The 25,222-nt window shown below is 57.3% G+C and overlaps 1 protein-coding gene across 3 annotated transcripts in view; it reads right to left on the bottom strand.

The window, feature by feature from the left end:
- The window catches only part of SDK2 (sidekick cell adhesion molecule 2), a 273,344-nt gene that overhangs the window by 41,205 nt on the left and 206,917 nt on the right, over positions 1-25,222 (bottom strand). For 2 of the 3 annotated variants that reach the window (XM_027974022.2, XM_060395037.1), the window contains exons 19-34: positions 21,104-21,299; positions 20,792-20,890; positions 20,241-20,432; positions 18,431-18,552; positions 17,315-17,424; positions 17,065-17,215; positions 13,501-13,738; positions 9,790-9,905; positions 8,981-9,170; positions 7,542-7,640; positions 6,136-6,330; positions 4,932-5,133; positions 3,939-4,042; positions 3,391-3,461; positions 1,721-1,856; positions 117-173 (exon numbers count right to left, since the gene is read on the bottom strand). In XM_027974022.2, the coding sequence (XP_027829823.1) occupies positions 117-173; positions 1,721-1,856; positions 3,391-3,461; positions 3,939-4,042; positions 4,932-5,133; positions 6,136-6,330; positions 7,542-7,640; positions 8,981-9,170; positions 9,790-9,905; positions 13,501-13,738; positions 17,065-17,215; positions 17,315-17,424; positions 18,431-18,552; positions 20,241-20,432; positions 20,792-20,890; positions 21,104-21,299 (2,278 nt within the window). The remainder of the gene's footprint in view (positions 1-116; positions 174-1,720; positions 1,857-3,390; positions 3,462-3,938; positions 4,043-4,931; positions 5,134-6,135; positions 6,331-7,541; positions 7,641-8,980; positions 9,171-9,789; positions 9,906-13,500; positions 13,739-17,064; positions 17,216-17,314; positions 17,425-18,430; positions 18,553-20,240; positions 20,433-20,791; positions 20,891-21,103; positions 21,300-25,222) is intronic. The other variant, XM_042256446.1, reaches the window with a different exon arrangement.

Below are 25,222 nucleotides of genomic sequence, written 5' to 3'. Positions count from 1 at the left end.
TCAAGCAGCCTGAGGTGGGCGTAGCCCTGGGCTGCAGGCCGGAGTCCTCGGAGGCCCCTCTCCCCTCCCCGTGGGAGGCCTGGCCCGTCGGGGAGCTGCTGTGCAGGGGGACTTACTGTCCAGCTCGTACTGCGTGAGGCTGGGCCGGCTCAGGTTCCGCATGGAGTAGAAAGCTATGGGGTGGGGTCAGGGGGGTGGTCGGGGCAGGGGGTGGGGTGCGGAGGGGGCCGGAGGGAGACAGCAGACAGAGGAGGTTAGTACACACACCCACCGCGCCACAGAGACCCTGATGAGGAGGCGGGATGGGAAGACACATGCAGAGGGAAGGGCCTTCCAGATTCCTGAGTTAGGGGCTGGGGCGGGAGCGGGGCGGGGCGGGGGCAGGCAGCTCCCAGGATGATGCTGCCCCACCCTGGCGTGCACCCGCCGGAGGTCACAGGGCACCAGGAGTCCCTGGGAGCCCAGTACCCCCAGATGGAGACGGTTCTGAGGGACCCTCTGGGCCCTTGTCTAAAGGCTGAGTTCCTGCCGTGATGGAGCGGTGTCGTTAATTTCCTCATATGAACCAGAAGCCATTTTACTACTAGGAAATATGACTGTATTATACACAGGCCTATAAAATCACAACCACCAGCACATGTCTGCCAAAAGATTTAAAAAAAAAAAAAAAGAATGCAAGCTGTTGGATCAGCTACTTCTGAGTTTTTTTCTATTAATTTTCCTTGGCTCCGCGTTCAATCATCTTGTCTGCTAATACCCTCTGGAAGACAAGGAGCAGAGGGTTTAAGAGAAGGATGGAAGGAAGCGTCAAGACGGATCAAGAGGATCTTAAGCTGCTCCTCCGCTCCCACCCGTCTCTGATCTGGTCCCACCGCCCATCCAGGGACTGATTCCTGTGACCCCTGCCCATCCCCAGCAAGAATCAGTGGGGGGTGGACCACAGCACGCCATCTCCCAGTCTGGCTCGACTCAGTCCCAAGCCTGTTGCCTCGGGGCCACCCTCCCGCTCTCCCCTACGTCTCCTATTCGCCTCTACTTGGGCCCCCTGCCCCATCACCAGCCGTCATCTTCAAGTTCCCGAAGTAACTGTCCTAACCGAAAGCAGGGCGCATCCTTCCTTAGCTTGAATGATTCTGCGGTTTCTACTTGGCTTCTCGCGTCTTCCTTCCAGTTGCAGAGGCCGGCTGGGCTCCGAGGACCCCAGGGCAGAACAGTAACCTCCCAGAGGAACCAGAAGGGGCCAGACTGCTGCCCTTGGGACGCGACCAGGCTTGGTTTTGAGTCCTTCCCACCTCAGGCCCTTTGCACATGCCAGGACCCCCCCACCCCCGCTTCTTTAAGACCTGGAATCATCCATCAGGGCCATCGCCACGGGCATCCCCTGGGACGTCTTTTCTGACGCCGCCGGCTTTAGGCTCCCCTGGAATGTGCCCTTCACAGCGGTCAGGCCAGCGGTCTTAGACGCCCCTACCAGGGCTTTCTTCTCCAGCACCTGGCTCCTCCTCCAGCCCGCTAGCTCTGAGAACGCAGGGACCCTGTCTGCCTTGCTCCCTGGTATCCCCCGGTGTCCGGGGGCGTGTGAAGTGCTAAGGAAACACGCACTTGGTGACTGAACTGAGACGCACACACGGGGAGGGCGGCAGGGTTCCAGGGTAACCAGGTTCCGGGAAGCTGGGAGGTTCAGGCTCCGCCCACCCCAACTCCCCCCGCTGTCACTCACAGGTGAGCTCCGCCCACTTGGCCCCTGGGTTGTTGATGCCGCGCAGCGTGAAGCCCCTCAGTCCGTCGTAGAGCAGCTCTCGGTAGCGGATCCGGAAGCCCAGGAGGATTCCGTTGATCTTGTCCTCCGACGGCGGCTGCAGGGCAGGGGGTAGGAGGATGGAGCCGGCTGGGCTGGACCGCGGCCCCTCCTTCCCTCCCTCCCTCCGCACACCGCCTCCCGCAGGCCTAGAGCAGGGACTGTGTCTGGACCAGGAAAAGGAATTGAAGTGGCACTGAGCAGCTTTAATTTCCGAGCATTTCCGGCGAGGTTATTCCACCCCTGTAGCATTCTCTGTGAGGCAGGGCACGGCAGGGATCACGACGCCATTCCCACCGCACAGAGCAGAAAAACGAGGCTCAGAGATGGAAAGGAGCCTTCCCAAGGTCACCCAGCATCGTGGGGGCCCTGAGCACGACTCTGGATGCAGGGCGAGTCTTAGAGTGTCATTCCTTGTCTAGAAACTTCCTCACATGATCACCCACCCTGGCCAAGATCTCTTGGAGTTTCCCAGGAGTCAGGGAACTACGTAGAGGCCCCGCCCTGCTGTACAGCGAGACCCAGGGCGAGCGTGTCTCCCTGAGCTGCGCCTCTGTGTCTTTATCGTTTTCTCCTTTGCTTTCTGCTCCCGTCCTCAGATGAGCTGGAGAACAGGCTTCTGGAGAAGGTGGAAACTGCCTTTTATGACACCTCTTCTAAAAAACCTGCCGCAACAGTTCAGCTTTTTATGAGCTCCTTAATTGCGTCCCTGGCTGCATCTGGCACCTCCCTGCTGCTCACTCCATCAGGACGGCCCCGCCCTGCTCCAGCCTCCACTGGCTCCTGGTTGCTCCAGGTCATTTTCTCTTTGGGGACCGTCCTCCTCAGGGCAGGCCTGGGGATGGGGGAGGGTTGGGGAGGGTCCCTCCTGTTTCCTCCTCAAAGGCTTCCCCTTCAGGGGATCGGCAGGTGGGCAAAGGTTGGCACCTGCCCCTCTAATCCTGAGAAAAGGAGACACTAGTTCCTGGTTTTGGGGCCTCTGGGGGTGACTGGACCCCATGGCTGGACTTCAGGGGGTTGGGGAGGGTCGTGAAGGTACCCAGGGGCAGCCGGCTCTCTGAGAAGTGTCCTGGGTCTTCCTCCGGCCATGTGAGAGGCAGTGCCCACATGAGCAGTGGCTGGGGGTGGGCAGGGATGGAAGGGGGATTCTTTGTACCTGGACGGTGGGTTCCTGCTCACAGGTCAGAGCCCGGCCCGGGCACAGGTGAGGCACACACACCTGTGTCTGGTCTCTGTTGGGAACCCCTTCACTCAGAGCAGGGCTGGGTTCACGGAGACCCTGGATGCCCCACGCCTGTCTCTGTCCGAGGATTCTGCTGACCTCAGGGCACCTAGGGCCAGCCAGCAGCTGCGTGACCTGGGACTTTCTCATCCCCTCCCTGAGTCTGGGTCCTCATCCACACAAGGGTATGTGGCGGGATCTGATTACGGGGAGAGGAGTGAAGGGTGTGTCCGTATACATGTGAGCGTGCGTGTCTATGCACGTGGGCACCGTGTTCCAGTCCTGCCGGGGCTGGTGAATTGCTGGTCCGAGCACAGACTGTGACCGAGTCTGCGTGGGACATGGGCCCCTCCCCACCTGCCGGGCGTACCTGCCATCGGATCAGCACCGAGGTGGTGGTGTGGGGTGTCACCGACACGATGGTGGGCGCTTCGTCGGGGGCTGTGGGGAGAGGTGGGCAGCTGAGCTCTGGGGCCCCTGGGAGGCCATGGGGACCAGGTTCCACTGACCCTGGTCCTGTTTCAGGCATAGTCCCCACCCCCACCGCCCGCCCCAACTCCTGCGCAAGAATAGCCAATGTGGATGGGGAGAGGGGCCGGGACCCTGACCCCAGCGCAGACCCGAGGGCCTGGAGCCTCCCCTCTCTGCCCCCCACGGGTCTCTCCACGCTGACGCGGCTTTCTGGGGTTGGCCATGAGCTCGGAGATGTGAGGACGCCAGGCTGGCTGAGGGTGCTGAGCCCTGGAGAAGGTCCCTCGGACCCAAACCTCCTTGGGAGTCTGCCCAGGGAGCCAGACCAAGGATCCAGCAGGCCTAGGGTCCTTCCATCTTTGGAGGCCTCCTCGCCACAAAGAGAATGCCCAGCACCCAGCAACTGCCCAGGGGACCGAGAGAGAGACCCAAGCAGAGGGTGCTGACCGGCTTGCAGGGTGGTCAGGGGCTCTGACTCCTCGCTGAACTCGCTGTCTCCGATGTCATTGGTTGCCTTCACGCGGAACTTGTAGGATGTGAAGGGCTTGAGCCTGTAGAGGAGTCGGAATAAATGAATGGGGGAGGTGTCCCTCTAGGTCCCCCCAGGGCAGCCCCAGAGGGCGAGGGTCCATTACACAGACAGGAACATGGAGGCTCAGAAGGGCGGTCTGCTATGAAGGCAACAACCTGGGGCTTAGGCCAGGCCCTGGGGCCCCTAGACCGGGCCAGCTCGGGGCGTGGCCTCACCCTTGGTCCCAGCTAGACGCCAGAGGTCCCCAAGTGGAAACGTCCACATATTTCCTACTTCGGAGGGGCCTGCAGGCGGAGTAACCCCACTGGGAGCTGATCCTGCCCCTAAGAACTGCCAGCCCGCTCTTGCACTTAGTAAATTCAGGAGGGGCTGAGGGTCTCAAGAGTTAACCAGCACTTCATCTCCAGGAGGCTCATTTCCTCTCCAGGCAAATGGCTTCCTTTTTGATTTATTGGGGGTGTGGTGGGGGGTGGGGAGGAGAAGAGTATTGCTCAAAACTCTCGGTCACGTCAACTGGAATATTAAAAATACATCCTAGTAGGAATTAAATTGAAGGCAGGATTTCGGAGCGGAGCTCCACTCCCCTATTAAAGATGGAGAAGGAGATGCCGGCTGGCTGGCGGGATCCAGCTAATGAAGAGTGGCCAGCCTCTCTCGAAGGAGGGGCTTCTAGACTCCAGAAATAGATAATTAAGAGGCAGCCCTAACAAGGCTCCAGGGAGGGTGGGGAGGGAGGTTCAGACACAGCTGGAGGGGATGTGTGTGGATGGGGAGGGGTCTGGGGGATGGGGGCTATGGAAACCATGTGGGGCTGGGCTCCGGGCCCCCAGGAGTCCCTTTCAGGGTGGTGCGGCCCCGGCTGGGCGGGGCAGGGTGGAGAGGCTGGTGGCCAGACCGCGGGGCCTCACCGGTCCACGAGGAAGGTGGAGGCGTTGTGGCTCACGGAGGCTGAGTGCAGCGCCCACCGGCCGCTGGGCAGCTCACGAGTCTGGATGGTGTAGTAGCGCACGGGGGACAGCCCGTCGCTGCCCGGCTCCCAGGACAGCAACACGCTGCGTGCCTTCACGTCCTCCTGCTGCACCACCGGCTTGCTGGGGGGCTGCGGGCGGTCTAGGGGGGTGCGCGGAGCAGGGGGCAAGCCGGTGAGCAAGCGGCAGGGGGATAAGAGAGGCACGTTCTCGCCCACCTCCCCAGCCCATTTCCACGCATAGCGGACCCAGCAGTTAGCACTGGGGCTCCTGGTCAGCGGTGGTCCCCGGACTAGGAGAGGCCTGGGTGTCTGGGAATTCACCCCACTCGCCCCCCAGGGCTGACAGTGAGAGGTGTGGACATCGGCTCCTTCGACCCGTGTCTGCACGGGGCTGTGATGGGACCTAGGCTGGTCCTGATGGAGTGGGGCTGAGCCCACGTTCCCTCCACGGGACTCGGCCTGTCTGCCCCCCGTGCGTGGTCCCCTCTCGTGTCCCCACGCCCTGTGGCGGGGGTTTTCTGCACTTTGGCTTTGGGTGAATGGGTCTCTATTGACGGGGCCCGTCCTGCACACCGTGGGCTGTGTGCCCACACCCACTAGATGCCAGGACGCCTTCCTCTCCAGGTGTGACAACCCAAAGGCCTCCAGACTTTGCCCAGTGGCCCAAGTCACCCTGGTTGAGAACCACTGTCCTGGGTTTTTTTTTTCTGGGAACACTGTCCGATAAGTCAGGTTCACAGGGGTCTGGGGATCAGGCCTGCTGCTGGGGAACCCGATCCGGGGTGGGAAGCCGGGTCAAGGCCACAGGGCAAAGGCAGCCGGGGCTCCGGGCTGCGGCCCCGTTTTGTACCCAACTGGACCCCTCTGTCAAGGGGGCAGGGAGTGAGGAGGGAAGTTGGCCTCACCAACCCGCCCTTTGGAAAACCAGTACCGGCTCAGAGCAGGGTCCTGGGAAGGGGACCGCCCCGCCCAGCTCCGGAAGTCTACTGGAGCCCGTGCCGGCCTTGGGGACAGAGAGGGGAGCCCATTCTTCATTCGGGACCAGGACAAGAGACTCACAGCTTGTCACTGGCCCACCCCTGGCGGGGCACCAGGAAAGGGGGTGAGTGCCTGATCCCTCCCCAGCCCCAGGGGATGGTTACCTCTCTTCTCGGTGGTCACCACCAAGGCCTCGGCAGCCTCTCCCCACCCCTTGCGGGTCTGGGCCGTGATGCGGAACAGGTAGACAGACTCCGGCTTGAGGCCGCTGGCCGTGAACTGGCGGGCGCTGGGCGCGAGCACCTCCACAGCGGCGGCGTTGGCCGAAGTGGCATTGAGCCGGTGGGTGATCTGGTATGCTGCGGGGCGGGAAGGGGGGTTGCGGCGCTGGGAGGCAGGGCAGGCTGCCCCCAGGGCCCCAAACCCGAGGCCGCCGCAGCATCTGCCCTCGAGCCACTCTGGGTCGCTCTTACATCCTCAGCTGCCCCCTGGGGAGTGTGACTCTGGGGGCCTTGGACCGGTGCGTCCCACCCCTTACCCAGCCCAGCCCCCAAGGAGGACACTGAGGCTCAGAGAGGCCAGACCACCTGCCAGGAAGTGACCGAGCTGGAAGTCCAGCCAGCCCAGGTCTTTCTGAGTCTAAGTCACGTGCCCTCCCCACCTCCACTCTGCAGAGGCGTGACTATCACCGGGAGGTGCCGGGATTGAGAGCCCTGAACTGGACACACGTGGTCCAGTCCCCACGTTACAGGTGAGGGGCTGAGGCCGTGGAGGGGAGCAGACGGGCTTAAGTTCACACGGCTGCTGATCTCAACCCTGCACCTCCTCCTGCATGTGTGAGTGTGTCTGTATGTGTTAGGGGAGGAGCCTTGGATATGAAATGATGCTTCCCATCTACAGCATCCCTGCTGGGGGCCGTGGGCCCCATTTCCCACCTGTGATAGCCCCTGGGCTGAGCCTGTCAGGGTACCCTGACCTGGCCACACTTGGAAGCCATGGCCGAGGTTTACCAGATGGCCCGTCGCCTGGGGCCCTGGGGTTCTTGGGGCACAGGTGGCTGATCAATGGTCCTTCCTGGCCCTCTGTGGGGGTACAGAGCTAATCAATGATACTCAAGAGACCTGAACCTGACCGTGCCCTCCAGCTGATAACCTTACAGTTTTTAAGTTGACGTTTAGTCGACTCACAGTGTTGTGTTGATTTCTGCCGCGCAGCAAAGTGACTCAGCGATACGTGTACACGCACACTCTTTTTATAGTGCGCTCTTCTATTACGGTTTATCCCAGCGCACTGAACACAGCTCCCCGTGCTCTACAGTAGCGCCTCGCCGTCCATCCACCCTAGGTCAGCGTCTGCTGACCCCAAACTCCCCCTCTCCCCCTCCCCCTGGGCCACCACAAAGCTGTCCTCTGCCAGACTGAGATTTCTAGTGGGAGAAGTCAGACCCTTTCTCGGGGATATGTGAACACTGCCTGGGCTCAGTCTCCCTCCTGCCCACGCAGAATCTGCCTCCTTTGTTTCTTACACCTCCTGCTTCTGTGGCCCGGGCCCGGGAAGGGGAAGGCCTTACCAAGGATGATGCCGTTGGGGGCAGCGGGGGGCTGCCAGACCAGCCGCACCGACGTGGTCCGCACCTCCGGGAACAGGATGCCCACGGGGGGTCCCGGGACTGGGGGGCACAAGGGAGGAGCAGGTGACCGAGTGGCCACCGCTCGGCCCTCAGACCCACCCTGCTCCCGCAGAACAGCTCGGGGGAGGCAGGGGATGACCCACCCTGCTCCCACAGAACAGCTCCGGGGAGGCAGGGAATGACCCACCCCGCTCCTGCAGAACAGCTCGGGGGAGGCGGGGGATGACCCACCCCGCTCCCACAGAACAGCTCGGGGGAGGCGGGGGACGGGCCGCTTGGCTCAGTGAGCTGCGGGGGAGTGTGTGTCTGCGAGTGAGCATGGGGCAAGGACATGTGATCAGGGAGGTTTACATATTATTTGGCAGGAAGTAGAAGGGACCCAGGCTGCAGTCGGGGGGAAACGGAAGTGCCCATCCCGAGCCAGCACTGCTCTTCTTTCCAGGCTTCTGTCTGGAATCCCCAGATCTGGGGCGCCCTGTCCCAACGGCTCCCAGCGTGCTTCCTGGGTCTGTTCCCCGGATCCACCCTCCCCAGGGTGCAGACTTGCCCTTCTGGACCCAGGAATGGCCAATGGGCGGCTGTTTCAGGGCACACATGTGGATGGAGATGGCTACAAGCCGGAGGGGAAGGGGTGAGGAGGGGAGAGAACCAAGGTGATGGGGGCACAGGTTTTCCTGCGCCGCTTCCATCCCGCCGAGAATGCCAAGGAAGCTGAGATTTCTAAATTTGAACTTGGCCTTCCAGGTCATTAGGAGGGTATATTTGTCAAGGCGGAAGGATAGAACATATTTAATTTAACACATCATTAGCTTGATTTATCGCTTTCGAGAGCAGAGACATATGGTGTTTGGGCTTCTTTTGGCCCTCTCAGCCCGACCCCACCGATGTTTGTGCTGAGCAGCGTGTGAGGATGCGTGTGGGCAGGAAGCGGGGGAAAGGGCCTGTCAGGGCGGCCTCTGATGGGGCGTTTTGCCGCAGAGACGGACGCCTGGAGCTCAACTGGCGTCACTCGTTGGCAAACAGGACCCGTAGGCTTGTGCAAAGGGAAAATCAGGCCTTTTCCCTTGCACAGACCTGCACTCGGCCTGAGCCTGCCCCCAGGGACAAGGATCAAAAGGGGCGCAGATTCTCTTTTCTTGCCTCAGAGAGGCTGGATCAGACGCCAGAAGGCCCCTGCGCTGTCATCTCTTCCTCAGGGATGAGGTCTGTTGCTAGCCTTCCCTGCAGTGGGCAGGTGGCCCTCAGAGGCCCGCTCCCCCAGGGGAAGCCTGAGGCCACGGTTCCCTTTGGGGCAGAGGGAGACCCCAGGAGGGGCAGGGCTGGGCAGGGGGCAGTAGGGAGTGGAGCACAGCTCCAGACCCCCGGGGGTGTGACCTCACCGTCGTCCAGGGTCCGCTCCAGGATGGGAGGGTGGCTTGGTCCCCCGTCGCCGATGCGCGTGAAGGCCAGCACCTGGATCTCGTACAGCACGTACTTGCCTAGGCCTGTGAGCTGGGCGCTGCGGGAGGAGTTCCCTTCCACCAGCCAGAACCGGGGCGGGGCGTCCGAGTCCTTCTCCTTGTACAGCACCTGTCAGAGCCCAGCGCAGGGTCAGGGCCGTGGGCCGGGTTCTGGTCTTGCCAGAACGTCTCCTGTCTCCTCCCCAGGAGCTGGATGGGGGGCGGGGTGAGGATGAGTAGGTGGACCCGGGGCCCCTTGGAGGGGCTTGGTCCCCGGGTTACAAGCTAGTGCTCGGGACAGGCGGGGGACACAGAGATGTACTAAGCTGCAGAGCTGGAGATTCCTCGGGGAGCATCCGGCTAGGAAAGCAGGCCCAGAGAGGGGGCCTGACTTGCTCAAGGTCACACAGCCAGGAGCCACAGCGCTGGGATGTCTCATGACTTCCAGGCTGGGGCTGTAGGTGCAGGCTTGGGAGGAATTCTAGAAGATGATGGAAACTGAATCTGGGCCCGTGGGGCTGAGAGTGAGTGGCCCAGTGTGGCCTCCTGGGGCAGGCAGAGCTGCCCCCCCAGGACCCCCAACCCTCATGGGAAGCTTCCCCACCCGCAAGGGAGGACTCCCTGGTTGCCGTGGTGATCTGTGGACGCCAGCAGGCAGATCCCCTGTGTCCAATCTGGAAGGCAGCGTTCTGGGCGCCAGGGGCTCGCCAGGACTGGGTGCCTGGACGGGGAAGCAGGGAGCCCCTCACCTTGTAGCCCAGCACAAGCCCGTTACGGTCGGCCTCGGGGACCTCGTTCCAGCGCACCAGCATGCTGCTGGAGGTGGTGGCCAGCGCAGACACGTTGGTGGGCCCGGAGGACGGCACTGGGGGAGGGGGAAGAGGGGAGGAGGGGCTCAGGACCCAGTGTGGACCCCGCAGCGGAGGGGTGGAGGGGGTCCAGGGAGGGGACAGGGGCGCGGTCCCCAAATAGCAAACTAGCCCGCGACCGTGATGCTCTTGGCTCCGGAGCATCACACGTGCTGCCTCTGGCGCGAGGTGAGCCCCCTGTGACCCCCGCTCAGACTCACGACAGGATGAGCCTGCATTTCCTGCCAGTGCAACCGCGGGGGGCGGGCGGGGGGGCCCAGTGGGAGGGGAGCCGTCATTTAAAGGGCGTCAGGAGGAAGCCACAGGGTACCCGCCACGTGCGGATGGACGAGGGCTGCCTGCAGGCTGGGAGCGCCTATTCTGTGGGTGTCCCCTTGCCAGGCCCCTGTGAGCGGCTGCTTGTATTTCTGGAAGGTTCTGAGAGCTAACCCAACCTGCTCCCCCTTCCCCTCCCCAACCTCCAATCGTGGGGTCTTGCAGGCATCACTGGGGTCAGGGTTAAAGGACACAGAGCCAGAACTATCCTCCTGGGAACATGTCCCCCTAACTTGGGAAACAGTGCAGGGAAGGATCAGGTACTAGAGACATACACACACACACAGAGAAACCACACATACACGCACACACACACACGCAAACATACACACACACAGAAACCACACACACACACATACACAGAAACTACACACACACACAGGAATCACACACAGACACACAGGAACCACACACACACAGAGGAACCACACACACACACACACAGAAACCACACACAGACACACAGAAACCACACACAGACACACAGAAACCACATACACACACACAGAAACCATACAAAGACACACAGGAACCACACACACACACATGCACACACACACACAGAAACCACACAAAGATACACAGGAACCACACACACACGCACATAGAAACCACACACAGACACACAGAAACCACACACATACACAGAAACCACACACACACACACACAGGAACCGCACACACACACACACAGAAACCACACACAGACACACACACACACACAGGAACCACACACACGCACACACACACACAGAAACCACACACAGACACACAGAAACCACATACACACACACAGAAACCATACAAAGACACACAGGAACCACACACACACGCACACAGAAACCACACACAGACACACAGAAACCACACACACACACACCACACGCACACACAGGAAACACACACACACACACAGAAACCACACATACATGCACACACAGAAACCACACATACACACAGAAACCACACACACACACACAGGAACCACACACACACACACGCACACACACACAGAAACCACACAAAGACACACAGGAACCACACACACACACACACACCACACGCACACACAGGAACCACACACACACACAGGAACCACACACAGACACACAGGAACCACACACACACACACACACACACACAAACCACACAAAGACACATAGGAACCACACACACACACATACACACGTACACAGAAACCACACACACACAGAGAAACCACACACACACACACACACACAGGAACCACACACACACACAGAAACCATACAAAGACACACAGGAACCACACACACACATGCACAAACACAGAAACCACACAAAGACACACAGGAACCACACACACACACACACACAGAAACCACACACACAGAAACCACACACACACAGGAACCACACACACACACACACACAGGAACCACACACACACAGGAACCACACACACACACACAGAAACCACACACACACAGGAACCACACACACACACGGGCACACACACACAGGAACCACACACACACAGAAACCACACACACACAGGAACCACACACACACAGGAACCACACACACACACACACACAGGAACCACACACACACAGGAACCACACACACACACACAGAAACCACACACACACAGGAACCACACACACACACGGGCACACACACACAGGAACCACACACACACAGAAACCACACACACACAGGAACCACACACACACAGGAACCACACACACACACACACACACAGAAACCACACCACAGAAACCACACACACACACATGCACACACACACACAAACCACACACACACAGGAACCACACACAGACACACAGAAACCACACACACACAGGAACCACACACAGACACACAGAAACCACACACACACAGAAACCACACACACACAGGAACCACACCACAGAAACCACACACACACACATGCACACACACACACAGAAACCACATACACACAGGAACCACACACACACACACAGAAACCACACACACACAGGAACCACACACACACACGGGCACACACACACAGGAACCACACACACACAGAAACCACACACACACAGAAACCACACACACACACACACACACAGAAACCACACCACAGAAACCACACACACACACATGCACACACACACACAAACCACACACACACAGGAACCACACACAGACACACAGAAACCACACACACACAGGAACCACACACAGACACATGCACACACACACACAAACCACACACACACAGGAACCACACACAGACACACAGAAACCACACACACACAGGAACCACACACACACAGGAACCACACCACAGAAACCACACACACACACATGCACACACACACACAGAAACCACATACACACAGGAACCACACACACACACACAGAAACCACACACATACACACAGAAACCACACAAAGACACACAGGAACCACACACACACACACAGAAACCACACACACACAGGAACTACACACACACACAGAAACCACACACACACAGAAACCACACCACAGAAACCACACACACATACATGCACACACACACACAGAAACCACACACGCACACACAGGAACCACACACACACAGGAACCACACAAAGATACACAGGAACCCCCCCGCCCCCCACACACAGAAACCACACACACACAGAGAGAAACCACACACACACACACAGAAACCACACACGCACACACGCACATACGCACACAGAAACCACACCAGACACATAGAAACGACACACACACACAGAAACCACACACATACACACAGGAACCACACACAGAAACCACACACACACACACACAGGAACCACACACACACCCACACACACACACACACAGAAACCACACACACACACGTACACTCACACACACACAGAAAGCACACACACAGAAACCACCCCCCCACACACAGAAACACACACACGCGCACACACACATACACACAGAGAAACCACACACACACACACAGAAACCACACACAGAGAAACCACACACACACAGAAAGCACACACACATGCACACACACAGAAACCACACACACACACAGAAACCACACACGCACAGACACACACACACACAGAAACCACACACACACATGCACACATGCACACACACACAGGGCATGCTCTGTCAGACGCTGAGCACAAGCAGCCGAATGAGCCCAGGACATTTCTGCACCGCAGCTCCAGCCTTAGGGACCCAGGCGGGGTGTCCCCAGGCCACAGGGAGGTGGCCTGGGTGAGGGGCGGGCACCCGGGGCGGTACCTGACTCCCGGGTACGGCCCGTCACCGCCGGGCTCCAGGGCCCACTCCCGACAGCGTTGAAGGCCTGCACCTGAGCGCGGTACTCTGTCCACTCCTCCAGGTCCTCGATGGTGCACTCACGCTCCACGCGGTCGTGGACCACGTGGCTCAGCGTCTTGCCGTGGCCGTCTGCCCGGCTGTACTTGATCTTGTAGCCCACCGACTCGGGGTTCCCGTTGTATGCCATCTCCGGGAGAGGCTGCAGGAGGGGTGGGGGGAGGAAGACTGCTGTGAGGCCTGGCCCACGCTGTGCAGACCTGCCAGGCTCGTGTGGCCTCTTCCAGGGAGGCTTCGGGATTACCCAGCCCACTGTCCAGCCTCTCAGCACCCGTGTGAGGCACGCTCAACGCTGAGCATGGCTTGGTTGTGTGACTCTGTGTTTCTGACAGCCCCACCTTCTCCCTGAGTCTCCCCTTGGGCTCAGAGGAGAGGCAGAATCCACTCTACAGTGCATATTACAAATTTATGACCCTGCCGAGGGGGCTGGCCCAGGAGGAGCGGCGTAAAGGCTGTCTAACACCTGGCACCTCTGGCCATGGTCTCTGCCACTAAACTCCCACCCTCAGCCTGCCAGCTGCTGCTGCTGCTGCTGCTAAGTTGCTTCAGTTGTGTCCGACTCTGTGCGCCCCCATGGACTGCAGCCTACCAGGCTCCTCCGTCCCTGGGATTCTCTAGGCAAGAACACTGGGGTGGATTGCCATTTCCTTCTCCAATGCATGAAAGTGAAAAGTGAAAGTGAAGTCGCTCAGTCGTGCCCAACTCAGCGACCGCATGGACTGCAGCCTACCAGGCTTCTCCATCCATGGGATTTTCCAGGCAAGAGTATTGGAGTGGGTTGCCATTGCCTTCTCCGAGCCTGCCGACAGATACTTATTTAACAGCCTACAGCATGCCCGATCTCAGCCCGTGTCTGCCCTTGGAGAACAAGCATGCGGAGACACCGTCTCTACTATAGGAGCCGCTGTCAGGAAGTCCTTCCGCCAGCACACCTCCGTCTCTCCTGTGCATTTTCAGCCTCCCTCTTCTTGGTGTCTCAGTGAAGAGGGAAAAAAAACCAAACAGCTTCCTCTCCTGGGCCTGTGACTAGGCTGGTGAGGCTGAAGCCACTGCCTTAAGTTCATCTGGATGAACTTGGTGGTGCTGACTCGCAGTGGAGAGGTGGGCCTGTCAGGGGCAGCCTGTGACCCGGGCAGGCGCTGGAAGACTCTTGCTCTGACGGTGGCAGGGCTGGAGCTGGGGTGCTCTCAGCCCTCACTGGCCCCCGCTCTGCTTCCCTAAAGAGCCCCTGATCCACGGGCCCCCACGTTCTGACCCACTTTCTCCAGGTCCTCAGCCTGTGCCTTGCCGCCTCCATACTCCCTCCCCGGCCCCCCGCTCCTGCAGACACTTAGTGAAGCAGACCAGAGACCATTAGGGCAGCGATCGATGCGCCTGAGAGCTCGAGCCGGGCCCACGTCTCAGGCTCCCTCACCTGCTAAGGAAAGGTAATGGGCCACGCCATTAGGGGGGCCCCGAGGGGCCGGGGCCCCGCACTGCCCAGAAACTGCCTCCTGTGCCCCTCCGGCCCCCACCCTGGGTATTGGACGCCTCAGCCTTTTAGTACTTGGAAACCTTAGAGCAAGGAGCAGGGGGCAAACGGAGAGCCAGCCTGGAGGGGAGTGCAGCAGAGGAAGGAAGTGGGGATGGGGGGTGGTGGGCTGGGCAGGTGGATAGCTCCCCGCGGTACCCACGCCTGGGGGGGTCCTTGTTCATAATTAGTGCTCAGCCAGGGCTGACAGCCACTAGCACCTCCATCAGGCTGTTTATGAAAGGTAGCAATGACCTGATAAAAAATAACCCTGATAAGCTTTGGTTCTGATAAACCAAAGCTCGGTGCTTTTTAAGTTGAGTTTGGGACAACTAGTAAAGATCTTTCAGTTCAGTTCAGTTGGTCAGTCATGTCTGACTCTTTGCAGCCCTGTGGACTGCAGCACGCCAGCCTCCCTGTCCATCGTCAACTCCCAGAGTTTACTCAAACTCATGTCCATCGAGTCAGTGATGCCATCCCACCATCTCATCCTCTGTCGTCCCCTTCTCCTCCTGCGTTCAATCTTTCCCAGCATCAGGGTCTTTTCAAATGAGTCAGTTCTTCGCATCAGGTGGCCAAAGTATTGGAGTTTCAGCTTCAGTGTCAGTCCTTCCAATGAATATTCAGGACTGATTTCCTTTAGGATGGATTGGTTGGATCTCCTTGCAGTCCAAGGGACTCTCAAGAGTCTTCTCCAACACTACAGTTCAAAAGCATCAATTCTTCGGCGCTCAGCTTTTTTAGTGGAGGCCAAAAGGAGTTGTGTGGGGACTTCCTTGGTGGTCCAGTGGTTAAGAACTCACCTTGCAATGCAGGGGACGCGGGTTTGATCCCTGGGCGGGGAGCTAAGATCCCATACGCCACGCAGCAACTATAGCCCCTCCCCCGATACTACTGAGCTCACGTGCTGCAACTAGAGAGTCTGTTCGCCACAACTAGGATCCCACATGTGGCAACTAAGACCTGATGCGGCAAGATAAATAAATCAATAAATGATTGTTTAAAAAAACGAGTTGGTGGCTGGAAGGGCCAAGTGAAGCAGAGTCGGGCAAGCTCCCCCTGAAGCTAGGGTTCCTGGGTTTTCTAAGAAGCCGGGCTGTGCCGAGCTGGCCCCACGTCTCCTTGCTTAGGAATTCCTCCTGGCTTGCTGCTCTCTGGGGCTTCATCCCGGGAAATGCTGTCCCGGGGGGAATGTTCTCTTTTGTTCCCCAGGAACAAAAGCATGCTCAGGGTTTACGGTGGTGGGTTTTGGGGCCAGACTCCCTGGGTTGGGATTCTGAGCCCTGCTGTTAACTAGACGGTGTGGGAGGATGGAGGGAAGGCTACTTGGGAAAGTTATCCCACCCCTCTCTGCCTCAGTTTCCTAATCTGTAAAGTGGGGCCAGGATACTGTCACAGGCTCCCAGGGGGAGGGCTCAGTGTCCAACACTGACAGCACTCAGAACACTCAGAACAGTGCGTGGCAGGAGGGGAAGCCCTCAGCCGTATCACTAACTTGTGCAGGGTCACGTGGGGTAACGACCCTCGACGTGGAGCCTATGGGGACAGAGCTTAATGCCTCTGCCAACTCCCCCCGAACCTCAGGAAGAGCCCCTCACTCTCCGACTGGGTGGGCAAGACTGATTGGGTCTGAATCCCAGAACCACCCCAGGGAGCTGTGTGACTGGGTGAACGCGTAACCTCTCTGAGCCTCAGTTTTCTTAGCTGTAACTTGGGATAGCTGTAACTTGCAGGATTATATGGAAGAAAAAAGGCAAGATGCTTGGCACATGGCAATGTTCAATAAAGTGCTTTCTAACTTCTCGTCATGCAGAACGTTTGTTCGTTTGGCTAAGACTGATGGCCGGAACCGAGAAGAGGGCTGGAGGTGAGCCAGTGGATGCCCGCTTCTGCAGGGCGATGAGGCCCAAGGCGACGTCCCACCCCCACCGCCCTTGGCGCGCTCGCGGGGGCCTCACCACCCAGCGGAGCCACAGGCTGGTCTCACTGGCCGTGCGCAGGGTCACGTTGGCCGGGGCCATGTCAGGGGGTGCCTGGAGGGTCTGGATCTTTCTAGAAGGCTGGCTGGGTGGGCTGGTGCCCACGATGTTCACCTGGCGCATGCGGAAGCTGAGCCGGGGGGAGAGAGGGTGGGCGCAAGGGTGAGGGCAGGCCCCCAGGGCCGAGCCCACCGCCATGTGGGCAGCCCCTGGCCTCCGCGCCCCATACCTGTAGTAGGTGAAGGGGTTGAGGTCGGGCACCTCCATGGAGCGGGCGTCGGGCTCGTTGGGGAGCTGGTGGATCAGCTGCCACTCGTCTCCCTCCCCGACCACGCCCACCTGCAAAGAGAGACCCCCTTAGAGCCGGCCAGCCCGCCAGGTTGAGCTGGGGGTGCAGGCCGGCCCATGCAAGGCTTTGACAGGGCTCACCTGGAGGACACCAACTGGGGCCCCCTTCTTTCCAGGCCCTTAAACATGACTTCAAGGGTGACCCCGAGCCCACCTCCATCAGAATCTCATGGGACGCTTATTACAACACAAACCCATTCCTGGGCCCTGCCCGTGAAAGCGTCAGAAACCCTGGGAGTGGTGCCCAGGAGTCTGCTTGTTCAGTAAGCGTCCCAGGTGATTCTCCTGAACACCCGGTAAGTTTCTAAAACTCCAGCTAGGGGGTTCCCTGGTGGGCCAGTGGATAAGAATCCGCATGCTGACGCAGGGGACACGGGTGTGATCCCTGGTCTGGGAAGGTCCCACGTGCTGCGGAGCAGCTAAAGCCCATGTGCTTCAACTACTGAGCCTGGGCCCTGGAGCCGCGAAGCGCAGCTGCTGAGCCCGCCAGCGGGAAGGACTGAGGCCCTTGCTCTAGAGCCGGGGCTCCACGAGGGGAGCCAGCGCAGCGTGAAGCCTGTATACCGCGACTAGAGAAAGCCCACGCGAAGCCACGGAGACTCAGCGCAGCCGAAACCCCCAGCTGGATCAGAGTTTCTGGGGCTGGGACCCAGGCACTGCAGTTTCTGGACGCTCCCCTGTTGCAGCCAAGCTGAGAACCCTGAGTGCAAAGGAGGCAGCTGGTCGCAGGTCGCCACCCTGATCAGAGGGTGTGTGTGTGTGTGTGTGAGTGTGTGCGCGTGTGTGTCTGCACGTGTGTGTGTGCACTTGTGTGTGCAGGCATGTGTGTGCAGGTGAGGCAGAGGGGGACTGTGGACGCTCTTGGTGTACCTGGCCTTCTGTACCTTGCATATGGACTTCACACTGGTGTAAAAACACGCACTCAAAAAACTCTCAAGAGCAGGGGCACGGCCAAAGCGAAGGGCAGGCTGCCCGCTCTCCCCTCCGCAGGCTCTACCTGGGCCTCCACCAGCCAGCGGGAGATGGAGGTCTTCCCGTCGTAGCCTGGCTTGAACTGCAAGGTCACGGAGCGCGGGCCGATGTTGGAAATGCCCAGGTTGGTGGGGGCTCCGGGGAGTTCTGGAAGAAGGAGACAGGGCAGAAAGGCAGATTAAGAAGAAGGTCCTTCCACGTCGAACAGGGCTCTCTGGGCACAGAGGGGGCTATGTCACATACTTCCTAGAAACCTCCTCCTCCGAGCACGACCGAGGCCTCACCGCTGCCCCCAACACAGGCTTCCGTCCTGCATCTATGGCTCGCTGTGTTCAGACCGGGGACGGGGCAGGCTCGGGGCTGAGAGAACCTCAGGGCCACGCAACAGGGGCTGAGCTTCCTAGAAAGAATCCTCCTCTCCATCCACCCATAACCTGCGACAGAGCTCCCCAAATGATGCTGCCTGAGGGAGATTTGGAGGAGGGGTGAGGGGAAGGAGGAGGAGACCTTGTATCCTGACCAGGAGCCTTGAGGTTCAGGATGAACAGAAAGAGCTCAGGTGCCAGGGTCAGACTGTTTCCGATGCTGTGTGTCTTTGGGCAAGTTCCTTAACCTCTCTGTGCCACAGTATCTTTCTTGGTAAAATGGAGATGATAATATCACCTACCTCAGGGATACCGTGTGTGTGTGTTAGTTGCTCAGTTGTGTCCAACTCTTCACGACCCCATGGATTGTAGCCCACCAGGCTCCTCTGTCCATGGGACTCTCCAGGCAAGAATACTGGAGTGGGTTGCCATGCCCTCCTCCAGGGGATCTTCCTGACCGGGGATTGAACCTGTGTCTCCTGCACTGACAGGCAGATTCTTTACCATCTGAGCCACCAGGGTTACTGGGGGGATTCAGTGCACTGATGCATGGAGCTCTGGGCTGGGTGAGCACTTCACCAACAGTCAGTGCTGCTTTAAATTATCAAGTAATTTAATAACCACCTAGTGGCAAGGATGGTAAGGAATCGGCCTGCAATGTGGGAGACACAGGTTTGATCCCTCGGCTGGGAAAGATCCCGTGTAGAAGGAAATGGCAACCCACTCCAGTATTCTTGCCTGGAGAATCCCGTGGACAAAAGAGGAGCTGGGCGGGCTACAGTCTGTGGGGTCACAAAGAGTCGGACACAACTGGGCCACAAACAATCTCCTTCTTGTCACCGTTATTATCACGTGGGGTCGGCCGAAGCCCAGTTATCTCAACCATCCTGGTGGGTGGGCGGCTCCAGGCATCCTGGCCACATGGCACAAACACAGACTCACAGAGCCAGAGGGGAATGCGTGGGTATCTAGATACAGACGAGGAAACTGAGGCACAGGGGCACGTGACTGGCTCAAGGTCGCAGAGTCTGGCAGAAGCGGGGCTGAGAGGGGGCCTCAGCTTGCTCTTCAAACTGGGGGTGGGATTATTCACACCCTGCTCTACCCCGCTCCCAACTCACATTCCCACTAGCTGGAATCCCATTTGGACCCTTCAGGTGGCAGTGAGACTTCCTTTCCTGAGTCACAGATCCCACTGCGCGATGCAGAGCCTGGTGTGGGCACTGTGGGGGAGGGGGGCAGCGGCCAGGGGCGGAGGAGAGAAGGGTGGGGGCCTGCGGGGTCTGGGCTCCCCTGAGAGCCAGACAAAGAAGCAGCAGAGCCCACCCAGCCTTGCCATCATGAGGGCGAGGCCGGCCCTGGGGGGACCCAGGGACCACAGACCCCAAGGAGGGGCCGGCTGTGCGGGACGTAAGCGCCCGCCATCAGGAGGAGAGCGGCAGGAGCCGGGCGCGGGAGGCAGACACCCACCTGGAGGCACCCCCGAGGAGATGGTGGAGGCCGACACCTGGCCCTGGCCCTTGGCGGTCATGGCGGCCACCTCGATGGTGTAGGTGGTGAGCGCGGTGAGCCCGGTCACGCGGTATTCCAGGGTCACGTTGGGCAAGTAGTGGGTCACGCGTGTGTTGGTGCGGTTGTACTCCTCCCAGGAGATCCGGTAGCCTGGGGAGAGCCCGCAGCACACTGTGAGCTCAGCTGCAGCGGCCTCAGCCTTCTGCTCTGCTGCTCATGTCCCCAGGAGTCTGGCGGTTGGACACGCGCTGGAAGCAAGGTGCCTCCGGGGAGGTGGGAGCATCGTGGGTCAGAGGGGGGCGCCCTCGCTGTGTGGGGATTGCAGACACGGTGAAGAGCTGGGGTGTGTCACAGAGCAGAGGGGCTGAGAACCTTCTCTGAGTCTTCTCCAAAAAAGACTGGTCTGCTGAGAGGCTCTGGAGGGACGCTGGGTAGGCGGTAGGGGGATGGACAGGATGACCCTTCCTGGCCCGGCTCACCCCCCGCGTCAGCAACACTGAGGGGCCTACCTGTGAGGATGCCGTTCCTCTCCCCTGGCTCCTGCCAGCTGACCTTCAGCGAGGTGTCCAGGACGTCACTGAAGCTCAGGTGTCCCACAGGCCCAGGCACTGCACCCCGAGAAGGCCCCCCACCCCACCCAAGGCCAGTTAGAGCCAGAGAGAGACCACCATCTGCAAGACGACCCGCGGGGCTCCAGGGGCACCCCAGGCTGGAAGACAAGAGCAGGGCTGCCCTGTGCCTGGAGCGCACAGCCTGGCCCGTGGAGGAGGGGGCGCGTAGGGAGTCGGGGGCAGAGGGAGCCGGGACCGGGGGCTGCCTACCATCCTCATGGGTGCGCACCAGCTGCGGGGTGCTGCGGGGCCCGTCCCCGGGGGTGGTGAAGCACAGCACCGAGGTGAAGTACTCCGTGAACTTCTTCAGGCCAGACACGAAGCCCACGTGGATGCTGTCTTGAAAGTTGGGCCGGGCGGTCACCATGGTGACCTCCTCTTCCTGCTCCGGCTCCCAGGCGATGAGCTGCAGAGAGGCCAGGCACTCAAGCAGGGCGGCAAGAACGGGACCAGCAGAGGCCCAGCGCTTTTCCAGAGGCTGGGCCACGGACAGTGTCCAGGAGCCCAGCTCCCCAGGATCCCTCCTCCCAGGGATGGGAGGCCGCGTTGGTACCCACAGGCCCCTGGAGCATCTGTCCTCTGGGAGCTCACTCTGGGGTGCTTTTCCATTCCCTGAGTGACTTACTCTAAGCAAGGCAGCTGGCAAGGTGCTTTCAATGAATCATCTCTCATTCAGTCCCCACGGCAACCCCGCAGGGAGGGACTTGACCAAGATCTGCTACATAATTTGCAGATCCAGAGAAAAATGCAAATGGAGACCCCCTTGTTTAAAAATTGTTAAGAATTTCCGGAGACAGCAGCAAAGTGCTGAACCAAATATGCAGTCCTTCCGAGTATGGAGACTTGAGTGGCTACATAGGCACGAAGCCAGTCTTGTTTTTCACTGATGATGATAACAGGCTCAGAGAGGCTGAGTGACTTCACTATATCCCACAGTGGCTAGAAGCTGAGGGTCTCTCTTTCCAATACCTGGACTCCCTTGTCTTTCTCTGTCTGGGCTAGGGCAGTTCTCCCCTGGAACTTCAGTGTGTAGCTAACTCTAATCCTTTTAAACTTGTTCTGAGTTGGGACTTTAACCTTAACCATCTGCTAGAGGTGGAGTGTCAACAGGAAAACCCTGTCTGGAAATTCAGCATCACTTTTCATTTAATCTCCACTCTGTACATCCCACCCATAGCTGCATTAACTCCCCGCCTCCCCTTCCATCTCTTCCTGCCTCCTGTTTTTTAAAACTGGAGTGTAGCTGATTTACAGTGTTGCGTTAATTTCTGCTGTAACAGTGTACAGGAGAAATCGCCAAGTGATTCAGTGATACATATATATGTGCGCATGCGTGCCAAGTTGCTTCAGTCGTGTCCGACTCTTTGCGACCCTGTGGACCATAGCCCGCCAGGCTCCTCTGCTCATGGAAATTCTCCAGGAGAATTCTGGGGTGGGTTGCCATTTCCTTCTCCAGGGGATCTTCCCAACCCAGGGATCCAACCTGCGTCTCTTACGTCTCCTGCAGGGGCAGGCGCTTTCTTTACCACTAGCGCCACCCGGGAAGCCCCATACATATATACACATTCTTTTTAAATATTCTTTTCCATTACGGTTTATCACATGGTTCCCTGTGCTGTAGAGGAGGCCCTGCTGTTTATCCATCCCAAATATACTGGCTTACACCTGCTAATCCCAGACTCCCGATCCATCCCTCTCTCCACCACCACCCCCCACCCCGAGGCAACCACAAGTCTGTTTTCTGTCTGTGAGTCTGCTTCTGTCTCACAGATAAGTTCCTTTGTGTTATGTTTTTGATTCCACTTGTAAGCGATATCCTACGGCATTTGCCTTTTTCTTTCTGACGCCCTCAGTGTGATCGTCTCTGGATCCATCCACGTGGCCGCATCTTTCTGCCTCTTGGTCTCTTGCCCCCCACTCCTTTTTCTCTGGGCCCTTTGTCTGTCTCTAACAATGACAGCTGGTCTCAGAGATTTCCTCCTTTATTTGAAGTTGATTAAATAGCAATTAATGGTGAAAAGCAACACGGGATGAGTTTTAATAAGCCCGGGTATTTATAGACATAAAACAATACCATGCCAATGTTTCCTGATTAACTCATGCCCATAACAATGCTTAATCTGCTCCTTTTCATGGCCGCCTGTTTATAAAGGATGTTTGGAAATTTAATTGGTATTGTGAAAAGATAGCCGATAGCAAGTTAATTAGACACTAATTAGACCCTAAAAATACTAATCAGAAATACTAAGCGGCATTTAATAAGTATGTTAAATACCCTCCTTATTTCGGTTATCTTGTTTCATAGCAATTAAATTGCTGAACTTCTTTGGAGTAGATGAAGAAACAAGTTTGATGTTCTAATTTAATTTAATTAATGTAAATTCAAATTAATTATGCCATTAGAATTAATTGCGCGGTGTATTCTCCAGTAAGTGCAAAATCTAGGTAAATATAATCTTACTGGGTTTAGACCAGTTATGATCACTACAATTAAAAAAAATATATAAGGGACAAAGAACGTCCCGACAAATGCATAGAAACAAGATCACAGGGAACTGTCTTGAGAAATGACACGGAAGACGCGCACAGGGTGACGAAGCCTGGCGCGGTGGAGTCACGCCCGGGGCATGCGCACATACAGGCCAGAGACCAAGATGGCGGAGGCGGCTTCAGAACGTTTACTCTGGAGTGTGGACCACCTGTCCTTCCACAGCTGCACCTGAAGAGGAGGGGCTGAGGGCTGAGGGCTCTCCCTCAGGGCCCGGAAGGCAACAGAAGCGTCTTCCGTGCCCTCTAGTGCCCTCAAAGGGGCTGGGCTCCGGGAGCCACGGGGTGGAGTCTGTGCTCCACGTACACGCACAGGGCCTGGCAGTGGGTCAGTCCATCACCGACGAGGCCCATTTCACCATTGCAATGAGGACGAGATGGGAATCACTGTCCTGCGCTGTTACAAAACCAAAACCAAGGGGCCTCCCTGGTGGTCAAGGGGTTAAGACTGTCTTCAATGCAGGGGACATGGGTTTGATCCTTGGTCAGGAAACTAAGCTCCCACCTGCATGGGGAAACTAAAGCTCAACTCTGTCATTTACTGGGAAAGTCAGTCAACCTCTCTGAGCCTCAGGATTATAGGAGACACTATCGGCTACCCTGATGGTTGTAGAGAAAAGGGCTGAATTGATGTGCCTTTTTTCTGATGGAGGCAGTACAGTACAGGCTCGAGTGTCCAGGATAGTACGTTGGGCCTGCTAGATACTCGAGTTAAAAAAAGAAGGGGAACTTCTCTTTTTCTCTCTCCCCTCCTCTTTCTCTCTATTTTTCTATCTCTTTGCATTTGCACAGATTTGTATAAAACATCCTGGAAGGATATGTAAGAAATTAACAACAGTGATTCCCTGGAGTGGGGAGAATTTCAAGGTTGGGTGGGAAAGAAACAGGCAGATGAGGGGCTGGGGTGGGAAGGGGGTGGGACGGAAGGAAGATTTCTGCTCTAAGTTTGCCTTTTTTTATGTTTGTTGGGTTTTGAACTGGGTAAACATATTTCTGGTTGAAAATTAAATTAAAAAATGAAAAAAATAATGGGGCAATTTGGCAACAGCAGCAAAATTATATATATCTACCTTTTGACTTAGCAATCTTATGTCTAAGAATCTATTCCAAAGTTGTACGTGAAAATATGAAAAGATGTACGCATAAAACTATTCACCGTGGAAATGTGAAACAACCAAAGATAGGAAACAACCAAAATGTCTTCACTAGGGAGCTGGTTGATCAAACAATGTGAGATCCACCTCATGGACTACAATGCAGATTCTTTTAAAAGGAACGTGAAGTATCTCTATATACTCCTACAAAGTGATCTCCAGGATACACTGAAAATAACAGCAAGATGGAGAAAGTATGTATTGTACGTTGTCATTCATCTGAGGTGAGGAGACACATTTATGTATGCATGCATTTGTTTCTGTTAAAGAAATGGAAGGGAAAATCAAACCAAACCAACACACAAAAAGAAATGAATTCTACTGGGAAGGAAGAGAACCAGAATTCACGCTGATTTTCTTGGAGTTAACTTTTCTTTGTAGATTTAACCTTGGAACCATGTAAATATGCTCCATAATTACAGAACAAAATTAAATGAAAAAATCAATCCCTAAAAATCAAAACCAAAATGAAACAAATGAACTTCATAGTGTATTGAGTTGTAGCAAAAATCAGAAAGAAACCCTTTCAAAGACTTTGCAGCACAGAAAGGGGTAGCGGAGTATATCTTGCTGGGATACACCCTAAAAACAGAGAGACCTACAGATCATCTGAAACTATTTTCAGTAA

Source organism: Ovis aries, chromosome 11 (genome assembly GCF_016772045.2).
Source record: "Ovis aries strain OAR_USU_Benz2616 breed Rambouillet chromosome 11, ARS-UI_Ramb_v3.0, whole genome shotgun sequence".
Taxonomy (NCBI): Eukaryota; Metazoa; Chordata; class Mammalia; order Artiodactyla; family Bovidae; genus Ovis; species Ovis aries.
Note: the sequence above shows the minus strand (reverse complement) of the source record. Positions and strands in the feature narration are given on the sequence as shown.